Source organism: Saccostrea cucullata, unplaced genomic scaffold (assembly GCF_032062105.1).
Source record: "Saccostrea cucullata isolate Sc308-1 unplaced genomic scaffold, CSIRO_AGI_Scuc_v1 ctg2493, whole genome shotgun sequence".
NCBI classification, from domain to species: domain Eukaryota; kingdom Metazoa; phylum Mollusca; class Bivalvia; order Ostreida; family Ostreidae; genus Saccostrea; species Saccostrea cuccullata.
The window spans coordinates 42,931-57,500 of record NW_026928825.1 but is presented as its reverse complement, the minus strand read 5'-3'; the positions used below and the strand labels follow the sequence as shown (position 1 = coordinate 57,500).

Genomic DNA, 14,570 nt, shown 5'->3' with positions numbered 1-14,570 from the left:
AATTTGTCGTGAAAACAGGCGCATGCACGTGCGTTGCAATCTGATTGGCTAAAACTGTAAATGGCTATAACTCCCTTGCTTTTCAACCAAACAAGATGGGATTTAGAACATAGACAGACATAATAGACTCCTACAAGAATGTATAGTCCTCATGCACGTCCATGCACGTGCTTACACGTGAAATAAGTAATATTAAAAATACGCTTAAATGAGTGTATTTTTTAATACTTTTGGATTCATTGATTTGATATTAAGTATATTAGAAAATATAAATAGTGTAGACAAAATGATATGGTCATTACGCACATGCATTCAGATGAGCAGGTGTGCATTGCTAAAATTTAAAATATATTTTGTATTCTTCTGGGAAAACGTTGTTTAAGTCTAAATTGCATAAAGTGTGTCTTATTTAATAGCGCTTACAGGGAATATGGCACCAAAAGGGAGTTGGGGAGCGTTTGGGGAACATCTGTAACGGTCCCCGTTACAATTAGCCCTAGTTTCTCTCTAATTTGACATGCAAATTTCAGCTATCAAAATTCTTCTTGACCAGTGCTTGATAATTAAGCCCATGGGACAAACTGAATTCCTCTCAAAGCATAAACATTTGTTACAGATTGCTGTAAAGTATATAATGAAAAAATAAGTTTTTACTTAATTTAACATTTTTTAATAAGCATACAACTATATTTTTACATTTTTTAGGATTACGAAATTTAGAATTTAAAAGACTTAGTTTTTTAAAAAAATTCACTATAATTAAAGGTCACAGTGACCTTGAAATAGGCCGCGACACACCTTCTACTTTGGATGTATACTTTTGCCAAATTTGAAAGCTCTAGGTCTAATAGTTTTCTAGTTATGAGCCGGACAGGATTTTTCCATATTTGGCTATAGCATCTTTATTAAAGGTCAGAGCGACCTACTTTTTGTGCGCGACACACCTTCTACCCAAGAAGTATGAGTTGACAAAGTTTGATAATCCTAGGCCTAATAGTATTCAAGTTATGAGCCGGACAGGAATGGACAGACGGACAGACGGACGGACGGACAGACGGACGGACGGACACGAACAAGCCCATGAGAGGATAAGATGTGACGTGTGCAAGAATAAATCTTCAGAATTTCAGTGCCAAAAATGTAACATCAAACTTTGCAAATCCTGTAAGATAGAACACTGGAAGTCAGTAGAATTCTGGAAAAAGCACCCAATTGCAGGACTTCAAATTTCAAAGTCAAAACCATTTTACGCTCAATGTACGTTTCATGGTAAAAAATGTGAAATGTACTGTTATGAATGTGAAATTTCTCTCTGCAGCATCTGCATTGCATCTGATCAACATTTTAAACATAAAATGCTGAAAATTATGCAAATTCTGGATGAAAGGAAAGAAAAAATCATCAATGAACAAACTGCACTGAGTGACACAATACTTCCAACCTACCAGGATATTTCATCTGATGTAGAAAACACCATAAAGCAGTTAGAAAAGAAATATGGAGATCTCAATGCGGCCATAATAAACCAGGGGGACCACTGGCACAGAGAAATTGACAAACTTGTCCAAAAACTTACAACTAAACTAGAAGAAATGAAAACCAAACAGATTTCAACTTTGCAGAGACACATGGATAAAATTACAGAAAACATTGCCAAAATAAGAGAAGAAATCAACTCAGCTGATGTTCTTCTAAAGTCTGAAGACATTTCAGAACAGTTAAACTTTACTTTTAATTTAGATAAATATTGGACACTTCCACAACAAATTGTGCCCACATTACCTAAATTCATTCCAGGGACAATTCCTACAAGAAGAAAAGTTTGTAGCCTATTTGGATCAATAGCACCAGGTAAATTAACTTCATCAGAACATGGTTATAGAATGAAGAAAACAAAGAGACCACCAGGAGCTGGTACCTCTTTTCCAGTCAAACAGCTGCTGGATAAACCAGAAATCAACATTATCACTGACATCCAACATGGCAAATACCTGACCAATTTGGCCTGTCTAAGTGATGAAGAAATTTGGATGAGTGGAGATGACAGCACCATGAATCTTTACAGTATCAATCAACGTTCACTACTCAAGTCAATCAAAACCAAATCAGGAAATATCCCCTGGGATATAGCAGTAATAAAAGGATGCCATCTTGTTTATACTGATCTTGAAGACAGATCTGTTAACATTGTGAAAAATGGAGAAATTGAGACTCTTATCGAATTGCATAGCTGGAAACCTTTAAATGTCTGCAGCACCTCCTCCGGTTACCTCCTGGTTACCATGGACAGTGATGACAACAAACAAGCAAAGGTCGTCCGATACTCTGGCTCCAAAGAGAAACAAACCATTCAATTTGATAATCAAGGCCAACCTCTCTATTCATCAAGACTTAGTGACGATAAATACATCAGTGAGAACAAGAACCTGGATATCTGTGTGTCTGACAGTGGAGCTAATGCAGTAGTTGTTGTCAATCAGGCTGGGAAACTGAGATTCAGGTATACTGGACATACTCCTGCTCTGAAGAACGAACTATTCTACCCACGAGGAATCACCACAGACAGTCAGAGTCACATACTTATAGCTGATATTTACAATGGCTGTGTCCAAATCATAGAACATAATGGACAGTTCCTTGCTTTTATAGACCGTGAACTGAGTGGTCCTTGGGGATTATGTACAGACACAAAAGACAATCTGTTTGTTACTCAATTTTTGGAGAATCAAGTGAAAAAAATTAAATATTTGCTGTAAAATTTACTACAGCATTACATGTATATAGAAATACGGGCACAAATATGCCATCTTCACATTGTAAGTAAATAAACCTGTCATTGTACATCACTGAACAATGAAGGCCTCAGTATCACTAGCTACCTATTATATAATGCATATCACAATATGGTCATGCGATACAACATGTATCATGATGCAGCTGTCAACAGTTATGTAAATTACTGTGATTCCAAATCATTATACTCCCCACTTGAAAAGCAGGAGGGTACAGTAAAACTTGGTTATAGCGAAGTCCTAGGGACCTGTGAATTTAATTCACTATATCCGTAATTCGTTATATCCGTATAACGAATTCGTATAACCATTATAGCGAATTCGCAATATGCATGTTTTCCTTCAGGTATTACTACCAAATATGTTAGAGTAGCAAATATTACAAAACATATCTTCAATTTGAAAGGTTTTATTATGAATTGAATTTTATATACAAATGCTCAAAGGAAATAAAGTCAGTTCAATTGATCAAATTTTTTATGATCTTGGAAAGTTCGTTATAAAAGATGTAAATTTCATTATATTTATCCTCAACGGGACTCAAATCAGTTCGCTATATCCGTAAATTCGTTATATCAGAGTTCGTTATAACCGTAAAATTTTACAAAGATTTGTTAAGAATTTGCTGGGGACCCAGATAAACTTCGCTATATCCGTGAATTCGCTATATCCGTGTTCGTACTAAACGAGTTTTACTGTATATAGTAATTGGTATGTCTAACCGTCCGTCTGTCTGTTACGCCTTGGGGTACCCATCTCTTATTTGCAACTCCTCTATACCACTGAGTGAAAGAACTTTATTCGGTAATAGCCAATATTTGCCCCCCAAATCAAATTTTGATGGAGATATATTTAATTAAGTTCTTAAACAGGGTAATATGCTGACTTCAAAGCACTGAATATTTTCATAAGTTATAACGCCATTTGTACGGAATGACGTCACAACATGACGTAAATTTCAGTTTTTTATTAATTTTACAGAAAAATGTACATATTTCGTCGATATTTTGAGTAAAAGTCACCGAGCGCATGTGTGTTCAGGATAAATATTTTGATATAATGTGTAGTATGATAATATCAACGAAATATGTCAATATTGTTCCCGAACAAACTTGCGCTCTATAAATTGTTGAAATTTTGTCCATTTTGTCTTCATTCTAAAAAATGATATGAAATCGGTCTGGTTTGTGACGTCATAAAAGCAAAAATTGTGAATACACTGCTTTGACACTATAATATTTTCTGTTAATTTATATTTCTCATACAATTTATTGAATTCAGCACATTTCAGGAAGTTTTCAAAATTTGACTTTTTGGGGGGCAAATATATGCAATATACCGCATATAGTTCTTTAATGAAACTTTCACAGAATATTTATTACATATTGCCATTGTGCACCTCCTATTTTACTTTTTGAACAGAAAAATATTTTGGGTTTCCCAGCCACAGCAAAACATGGACTTTGCCATTATAACCAAATGGGAGGTGGGGGATATCATTTAGTGAGCTCATTGCTCACAGTACCTCTAGTTTTTATTTGTGGGGGTCAATGTTCATGGGTAACCAAAACTTTTCTGGTTTGTGAGGATGTAATTTCGTTTCTAACAAGTACTACTTTGTAGTTTAACTTTTAATGAATAATAAAACAAATGGTTGAATATACTTTCTTGGGGATGTAAATTTGTGGGTCAAAGTTACCCTCAAAAGCCACGAACATTGGTCCCCCACAAACAACACCAATGATGATTCAAGATTAACTGATATTTTTACAGTCATATTTGTGCTTCATTACCTCCACAGTTATAGAAAATATAAAATGAATATCTTGAGACCCCTACTCAAAGTTATTTATAGGTGTGTGTATAGTCTTAATATTGTATTTTTTTTCATTGCTACCTTGTATTCAATAATTTTGTTACATTAACTTTTCTCAGTTTGCATGTAGAATTTTCAAATAAGACAATGAACATCAACTTGTAATAAATCATGCATACTTGGCAATTCGATACATGTATAGGAAGACATTGCAATCAATATGATCAATGTATTGCTGTATTGTTAAACCTCCAGAACAAAGCATGCATTAATGTTTCTCTTTCAAATCATTTATTGATACAAAGTCCTCATGTAGTTGTACAACTGTTATTTTATCCTAAATGCAGTCATATCAATTTAACTTAAATCTTTTAATTATGCTAAATGAAGCATTTGATTAATTAATAGCAAAAGACTTGATTATGAGTTACATTTTCAATGTTAACATAAATTGTGCATAAATGTGCTACTTTTTTTTAACATTCACTTGTATGTGCCTAGTATATGTTGTTCTATGCAATGTGAGAATTTACTGATTTGAAAATCAGAGCTGGTTATATTTATTCCACATATCACCAGAATCATTTAATATTCAACATAAGCAATGACTTTTTTCAAATCTTTGACACATTTCTGTTTAATAAACTTTTCATTATTTTTTTAGCACTCCTTAATATAACTCCAAAGTTAGCCTTTTAAGTTTTGGTAAGATTTACAGACCTGTTTACCCCTATCGTTGTCTCTCAGTATTTTTGATTAGATTTGTCCGTGAGATTTGGCATTTGCCAGTAAGATTTCAATTTCCATCAATTTTACATAAACCAGAAGTCTCTGACGAGACTGTAGCTCTACTGGTTTGTATTTATAACAAAGGATGAGAAAAGACACCATAGCCACCAGACCAAAACTGTAGAAGGAGTAGCGTTAAAAAGGAATTTCACAGAAAATTCTATTTTAAGTAACCATGGCAACACCATTCATCGAAATCAAAAACCGAACCACTATTTTATGCATCTTGATGTAGTCTACTTGTGTGCCAAGTTATATTGAAATCAGACCAAATTTGTAGAAGGAGTAGCGATTTAAGGGAATTTCATAGAAAATTCTATTTTTAGTAACCATGGCAACACCGTTCATTGAAAGAAAAAACTGATGCACTATTTTATGTATCTTAGTGTAGTCTACTTGTGTGCCAAGTAATATTGAAATCAGATCAAAACTGTAGAAGGAGTAGCGTTTTAAAGAATTTCACAGAAAATTCTGTTTTTAGTAACCATGGCAACACTGTTCAAGGAAACCAAAAACCGATGCACTATTTTATGTATCTTGTTGTAGTCTACTTGTGTGCCGAGTTATATTGAAATCAGATCAAAACTGTACGAGGAGTACCGTTTTGAAAAATTGTTTACAGACAGATAAACAGACAGACGGACGGACGACGGACACCTTACTATCAAATAACTCATCTGGTCTCTGACCAGTAGAGCTAAAAATGAAGAACATCTGCTTTTCTGACTACTAAAAAATGGGTTTAATAACATGGTATTGATCATTTTATACCACGGCGTTTAGGCAAACGGACATAACTGTGTTTGAAATCTTTTTTAAGCCATTAAAAAGCTTGAAACCGAGATAGATCATAATGAAAACTAAATTCTAAACAAGTGTATTTCTTATCTCCGTATTTTCATAATAGCAAAACGTGAGACGTATTTTGGACCAGAAATCCGTACAAAATACGACGAAATCGTAAGAGTAAACAGGTCTGGATTTATGCCAAAAAGCAGAAGGGAAGGCAGGTCTGCATTAAAAATTGCAGTGCTTTCCCTTTATTTTGAAGTAAAGGGTTAAATATGAAATGTTGCAGGCTAAGGGTTGATGTTTATGAACAGAATCAGTCAACCTTGTCAAAAATTTAGTCACGTGATCGGTCAGCATGGACGTGTAAATGACGGCTCAGTAAAGTTGGTCGATTTAAGGTGGATGTAGATTGAATTTTTTACATGTCTTGTCCAGGGATTGTGTCTATGTGTATTCTTTGTGAATATCTGTGATTATTTATGTTGCGATCAGACTAAGCGGCAAAAAAACGAAAATGGCATCGAAGGTCAGTAAAGCTAAAGGTGGACGCTCTTGAAATACCGTAAACAACTCACAAAACAAAAGAACTGAAGAGAGTTCACCTGAAAAATTGGCAGTAAGATCGATAGCTGAAGAAAAAGTTGAGTCTATAGAAAACGGTCTTAAAAATGCACAGAAAACGTTGCAGGGAATGAGTAAAATGTTACCAAAATATGAACATATAGAGGGGGAATTAAAGAAGATTACGTCACTGATCGAAGATCATGAGACTGGGCTAATGACCTCTTTGAAGTATGTCGCAGAACAATCTGAAAGTAACAGTGATGAACTATATTATGTGAGATCAGAGAATGCACAATTACACAGAGAACTTGATCTATTGCGTGCGATGATGATACACATGGATCGCAGAATGCAGAACATGGAGTCAGAAATTACAGACTTGAGATCGCGATCAATGCGTGACAATATTATGATTCATAATTTAGCATACACCTCGGATGAAAAGTTGGATCAACAGGTTCCTAATATGTTGAAGGAATATCTTGGGGTTGAGGTGAAGTTCGTCCGAATACACAGAAACAGCGTAAGAGGAACGATTAATTCAAGACCAGTATCCATCAATGGTAAGTTGGTGGACGGCAGAAAAAAGGATGAACTTCTCCGCGCTCAAAAACAGAAAAAGGCAGAGAAAATGGATCTACCATTCTACATTACAGCTCAAGAGCCAGCGTCAGCTCTGGAGGAGCGTAAGCGAAATTTCCGACTCCTTGAAAAAGCAAAATATAAACATGTAAAGTTGAAAAGGGGCGTGTGGTCATGCCAAATGGACATCGATATGTGGACCCTATTCCAAAGCTGGAAATATCAGATGCGCTAAAGATCAGTCCGGAGGAAACAGTGAAACTGGATAATGTTGATATCGTTCACACAGAACCAACCAGGGTAAAGAATTCCGAGATCTTTGCCACGGGACGGAAGATTCACGCGATAGAGGAGGTGAACGAACTTTATAAAAAAGTGAGTATTGATCCTGTTTCGGCGGAAGCAGATCATCGTATCTTAGTTTATAGATTCATAGACAACTCAGGACAGTTACAGGAAAGCTACTGGGATGGAGGTGAACATGGGGCAGGTCGCTGCTTGTTGAAGTACATGCAATCTAACGAAATAGTGAAATCATTTATTTTTGGTGAAAAAGACGAAAATGAAAATTCAGAATACTGTAAATCACTTTTTATTCGCGAGAACTTTATTTTCGCGTAATTACGCGAGACAGTGTGCTCGCGAAAATTTAATTCTCGCGTATAATAGTATTCCTTAAGAATATATAGAGCAATATCCACAATTCGCGAAAATTTTGTCTCGCTAATCAAGAGTAAATGACTATCTCGCGAAAATAAGGTGTCGCGAAAATTTAGTGATCTACAGTACTTCAACATTATGTTGATATTAATGAAACATTATATTTATAAAGTCCGTTGTCAGAATACCTGTCCATCTATTCAAGGTCTTTTAAATTTACTTAACTTCTATTTTAAATCTTTGAAATACAATGTAAAAGATGATAGAAAACTGACAGATTTTAATACTTTCTGGCAGAAATGGGTTGTTATATTTTGATTGATTTACTTTCATTGCAATCAGTTTGTTTTTTGTTCTTTTTTTTCTTCTTTGTTATGTTACTTGTAAATCCCTCGAAACTGCACTGCACTGCACTATTTTTTTTCTTTATTTCCCCTGTTTTTTTTTTTTTTAATTTGGTAAGCTTAAAGAAAACTGAATATGTTTTAGGACACATTATGTAAAGAAGAGCTTACCTATCCCCCCTCTCTCTCTCTCTCTCTCTTCTATCTTTCTCTCTTAATAAACTTTCACACTAATTTTGTATAATTTTCAACTATAATTAATCTTGTTTGAATTTGACTGTACATATATATACTCACAGAAGTTTGTAAGGATGCTTGTAATATGTGTGAAAGTTACAATAAAAAAAAAAAAAAAAAAAAAAAATTTGGATTTCTGAGCGGCACTTGTTTCAATTGAAGCAGTCGATTTGGCCGGTATCCGGTTCTTATGGAAAACACTGAAATTGTCTCCCTGCACATGACATGCTTTCAATTAATCAGATCAACTAATCTGAAGGAAAATAATATATCCACTCACCAATAGCTGTTCACAGAGTTTTTCATTGAACGTGTTGGGGAAGAGCTGTGTGATGTAGGAGAGCCTCTGTATGACGCTGGCGTTCAGACTGCGGTGATCTCCCAGAGTCAGCAGGAGCGGACGGATCGCCGTGTGTACACTCTCCATGTCTATCTGACACCCCAGTATAAACTATAAGGTACAAATTATATATGTATAGTCATTTGGAATATTGCACTTCTGTAAATGAATTGTTTGTTGGGGATTTAATTATGTGTATTTCAATGTAAACAATTATCAAAAAAGCTAAATTTCACTTGAAATTTATGACTATACATTGATAATTAATTAAAGGATAATTTCAAAACAACGCCCAAAAATCCATTTTTAGATGACATATCAATAAAATCTAATCATCAGGAAAATTTGTGTATAAGTGAATTTTTGTATAACTGTATTTGAAGTAACGAAGGAAAAAATATACCCCAATTTAATATAAAATTATTCAATTAAATATTTTTCAAAACTTTACAGTTACCAGATTTGTTTAAACAACACTTACTTTCTTCATACAGTCGTGGGCCACTTCTTGTAGTTCTGTACTGTTACTGTTCAGGGCTTTATACAACACATTGAAGATCTTCTCCCTCTTGTTAGAAATGTAGTGACAGGCAGCCAGGGCTCCTAAAATTAGAACAGAAAATACTTTTATTTTTTCTTTAAGAAATAGTTACATGTATCAAGAAAAGCCTTTATTTAGAAACTTTTACAGGTCATAATTTTTTTTAACTCGATTTTTAAAATGTCTTCTTAAAAACTACCAAGGGGTTAATACTGATTCATAACACAGACATATTTGCTAGAACTGTATTCATTTCACTAAATTTAATCTACTGAAAAAACCAGAAGTCTCTGTCGAGACTGAAGCTCTACTGGTTTGAACTTATAGCAAAGGAAGAGAAAAGTACTTAAGCAGCTGGGATTTGAAACTAAATAGAATAATGATCGTTGATAAAGTCTCTTTATGTTCTTAGTGTAGTCTACTTGTGTGCCAAGTTATACTGAAATCAGACCAAAACTGTAGGAGGAGTAGCATTTTGAAACAATTTTACAGACATTTCTATTTTTAGTAACCACGGCAACACCGTTCATCAAAATTAAAATTCAATAAACAGAATTATGTATCTTAGTGTATTCTACTTATGTGCCAAGTTATATTGAAATCAGACCAAAACTGTAGGAGGAGTAGCATTTTGAAACAATTTTACAGATATTTCTATTTTTTGTAACCACGGCAACACCGTTCATCAAAATCAAAAACCGATAAATAGAATTATGTATCTTAGTGTATTCTACTTGTGTGCCAAGTTATAATGAAATCAAACCAAAACTGTAGGAGGAGTAGCATTTTGAAAGAATTTCACAGAAATTTCTATTTTTAGTAACCACGGCAACACCGTTCATCGAAATCAAAAACCGATACACAGAATTATGTATCTTAGTGTAGTCAACTTGTGTGCCAAGTTATAATGAAATCAAACCAAAACTGTAGGAGGAGTAGCATTTTGAAAGAATTTCACAGAAATTTCTATTTTTAGTAACCACGGCAACACCGTTCATCGAAATCAAAAACCGATACACAGAATTATGTATCTTAGTGTAGTCAACTTGTGTGCCAAGTTATACTGAAATCAGACCAAAACTGTAGGAGGAGTAGCGTTTTGAAAGAATATCACAGAAATTTCTATTTTTAGTAACCACGGCAACACCGTTCATCGAAATCAAAAACCGATACATAGAATTATGTATCTTAGTGTAGTCTACTTGTGTGCCAAGTTATGATGAAATCAAACCAAAACTGTAGGAGGAGTAGCATTTTGAAAAATTGTTTACAGACAGACGGACAGACAGACGGACAGACGGACGGACGCCGGACGCATTACTATCGCATAAGCTCTTCTGGTCTCTGACCAGTAGAGCTAAAAATGTTTCTGTTGAAAACTTTTGGCTAATCTCAAACTGTCAGCATTTAGAGCAGCTTTTTCATTTCATACTTCAATTAACTATTGCACAACCAATGAACATTGTGCCTTTTGCAGAGAGGCACAAAAAATTCCTCTGTAAGCAATCTCACAGTTCAATAGATGGAAATTAACTTACTGAGGGCACTTTTCCTGAGTGGGACGAGGTCTGTTACTGACTTATAACAGGGAAGCTTCAACAACACAGCATCTTCTGCCTCACAGAGACTCAGCAGCTGTCAATCAGAGGGTTAAAGGTCAAGAATCAACAAAAAGGACACAAAGTCAAAGGTTTTTTTGTTTTTTTTTTAAATTATGTAGGTGATTGTAAATCAAGAAAATAAATGAAAAACTGAGGGATAACTTCATTTCTTCTTTTATGATAAATGATTTATCTAAAGATTTTTTCAAGATTTTATTTGAATTTCATTATCAATGAAAAGAACTTACCTCAGTAAAGAAGACATTGTGCTCAAGTACATTCAGGTCAATAGTAAACAACCTGGGCTGTAGAGTTGTACAGAAGGTATTTCCATCCTAATGTACAAAAAAAATTAAAATAATGAAACATTTTTGACTGTGTACCAAACATATTCCAAACATGTATCTACGAACAAGAAGTTACATCCAACAGGGGAGGGCTGTTGACTTACCAGTCATATACGTGTATAAGCATTTGTAGGATGGTGCCTCATGAGGTTTTTTTTTTGGGGGGGGGGTGGGGGGTGTTTCTGACTTACTATTTCTATTTGTGAGTTGGCAGGCTGGTGTCTCATGAGATGTTAATGAATTTTTTTTTTTTTTTGGGGGGGGGGAGGGGAAGGGGTGTCTGACTTACCATATGAGTCCTATTTATACATTTGCAAAAGTTGAATCCATACTTTTCAACAGTTATGTCCCTTGGCCGCCATCTTAGGAGACGAAACCATAGAATCCTCACAGTATCCTTTGTAGTTTTCAGGTTTGTAACTTTGTCATTTTGAATGGGAAAAATCCTTGCATCAGTGTATACTGTTTGCCAGAAGTTAGGGCTACCCACACATCCAAAGAAAACAATTTAAACACAGTGGATTCATCATAGCCCACCCAAATGTTTGGTAGCATAAAGAGGAGAAATGTTGTTTCTTTCCATTTTGACCTTTTGGTTGACCCCGCAAAGGGAATTAACTTTTGTAAAGTGTGGATTGGTCTATCTAGATTCTGAGGAATTTTTTTTGCAGGTTGACTTACAGATAGGACTCATGGTAAGTCAACCTGCGGGGGGGGGGGGGGGGGGGGGGGGGGGGGGGGGAGGGGGGAATGACTTACCATGAGTCCTATCTGTACATTAGCAGGCTGGTGCCTCAGGAGGTGTTTTTTGGGAGGTGGGGGGGGGGTTGTCTTGACTTACCATGAGTCCTATCTGTGCATTGGCTGGTTGGTGTCTGAGGAGGTGTTTTTTAGGAGGTATCATGTCCTGTAAGACCTCCTTGTGAGGTTCCATGATGTCCGTCACCGATCTCCCTGTTGTCTTGGCCAGAGTCTCCAAGGAATGCATGGCCTATACAAGAAAAAAAAAACATATTTTCACATTATCATTCTAATCAACTGAAAGAAAATTCAAAATTCTTGCATCCCCTTGTTAGCAAAGAAATCTTAAATCATATACCATGAACAACATTTTAATATATAAATAATTACTGTAAATCTCTTTTTATTCGTGAGAACTTTATTTTCGCGTAATTACGCGAGACGGTATCCTCGCGAAAATTTCATTCTCGCGTATAATTTAATTCCTTAAGATTATACAGAGCAGTGACCTCAATTCGTGAAAATTTTGTCTTGCTATTAAAGAGTCAATGATTATCTCGCGAAAAAAAGGTGTCGCGAAAGTTAAGTGATCTACAGTATTCAAAATACGAAATTCCTTGTTCATAGTATTATTTTTCACTAAAAATAAAAAGACTTTTTTTTTCTTGGCTTACAGTACTATGAACATGTATCTTTATAGCTACTTTATTGCTTTCATACTATCTGTGAATGCCAAAGCCATCATAATGCTAATTAACATAAAATTCAGTATGTATTCATTCCCTCAGACTCAGAGAGATGCAAACGTTGACCCTGCCCCACCTGTTCCCTGACGATGGTGTTGGGGGAGGTGATCTGTCTGACCAGTTCGTGCACCACCTCATGTAGTGACTTCTTCTGGGCGGCCAGGATTTCCTCTGATGCTTTCTCACCCTCGATTTCCGAGGCACACTTGATCAGCATGTTCTCCAGGTTATTTTTAGCCAAGTCCACAGCCCCACTGGACACCTGATAGTGAAAGTGAAAATAGGTAGTAAAAATGAAAGTTTGGGTTTTTTTTAACACCATCATGAAAATGGTGGATCACCAGTGCTACACTTTTAGAAGTCCAAAATGGTTTAATATAAGATAAAACAATTATAACATTACTTATATCAAATCCTCCCTTCTCTAGTAGACCTTATACAATTCTAAATCTTTGGTTCACATACATGTGAAAAGATAAGACATTGTATATCATGCCAGCCTTTTATCATTTACAAACATTGAATGATTTTTAAGTTATAGAAGCCACTACACCCACCTCTTTGGTGAGATCCATCATGACAAACAGAAGAGCCTTCAGGAAGATAAACTGGTGCTCCAGTACCCACTTCAGGGCCATCCTCTCATACATAAAGCGGACAGCTAGGCACCTGAAATCAAAACACAAATACAGTATAAACTTGTCAGCTTATACCTCATATACATGTATCTGTATGTATACATGTATATACATGAACCTGTCTACCGGTATATCATGGTAACTTTATAAAACACACATACTTCATTCATACATTTAAAAAAAATTCCAAATATATAAAATAAACATGCATAGTTTTGATTGATGAATTCTGACTTTAAGTTTAATTAAAAACTTCTTTTCTATCAAGGTCTAAGCTTCCTCCAAATAATGACTTACCCTCCAAACTTGGCGTACCATGCCCTGTCATAACACAGAGAACACATCCGCTCTACCAGGTACTCAAACAGGGGCAGCTGACAGGCCTGGGGAAAAAGAGAGGAATCAAAATCATAAATCAACACTGCATTCCAAGTTCAGTTAAAGAGCCACTCAATAGTATGTTTTAGAATATCATGTAAAGTTTTTAAATCTTCTTAGTACAGTTTTAGGGCATTTGTTGGGACTAGAATCAGGACTAATTTTGTTTTCTTCTCCAATTTATACTTACACTCACCTGTGTCCTGAATTAGAACCAAGGCAAGGGTGCACATTTGAAACTGACTTTTTTTCAAGTTGCTGAGTCTACAATCAGGACCAGGCCAGGTTTCTAATTTTACACTTACCCTTTCTTTAGATCCCAGTAGAGTGGTAGCTGTGTCCAGTATTAGGACCAGAGCCAGGTTCCCTGGTTTACACAGCTCCTTCTCTTCGTGTCCCATGATAACAGCGAGGGCATCGATCAGGATCTGTGTGTCCATACCCTGAAGCTTGTTCTGTTTGTCCCCCACTGGGAATGGACCTGTTTTGGAAGAAAACAGTCAAACATGCATTTTCATTGTTATAAAAAATTCTGAATTTATTCTGTTTGTTAATGAAATCTTTAATTAACTGTATTGAATTTCTTTAATAAGAGTCAGATAATTCTTTTGGTTTTCTGAAGAAGATACCATGATCTCAGTCTACAAGCCAGTATTTTTTTT

The 14,570-nt window shown here is 35.4% G+C and overlaps 1 protein-coding gene across 1 annotated transcript in view; it reads right to left on the bottom strand.

Moving 5' to 3' along the window:
* The window catches only part of LOC134278843 (transformation/transcription domain-associated protein-like), an 86,824-nt gene that overhangs the window by 46,606 nt on the left and 25,648 nt on the right, over nt 1-14,570 (bottom strand). The window contains exons 28-36 of the mRNA XM_062761148.1: nt 14,214-14,389; nt 13,828-13,913; nt 13,450-13,561; nt 12,969-13,154; nt 12,247-12,396; nt 11,307-11,393; nt 10,996-11,092; nt 9,398-9,519; nt 8,857-9,027 (exon numbers count right to left, since the gene is read on the bottom strand). Of these exons, the coding sequence (XP_062617132.1) occupies nt 8,857-9,027; nt 9,398-9,519; nt 10,996-11,092; nt 11,307-11,393; nt 12,247-12,396; nt 12,969-13,154; nt 13,450-13,561; nt 13,828-13,913; nt 14,214-14,389 (1,187 nt within the window). The remainder of the gene's footprint in view (nt 1-8,856; nt 9,028-9,397; nt 9,520-10,995; nt 11,093-11,306; nt 11,394-12,246; nt 12,397-12,968; nt 13,155-13,449; nt 13,562-13,827; nt 13,914-14,213; nt 14,390-14,570) is intronic.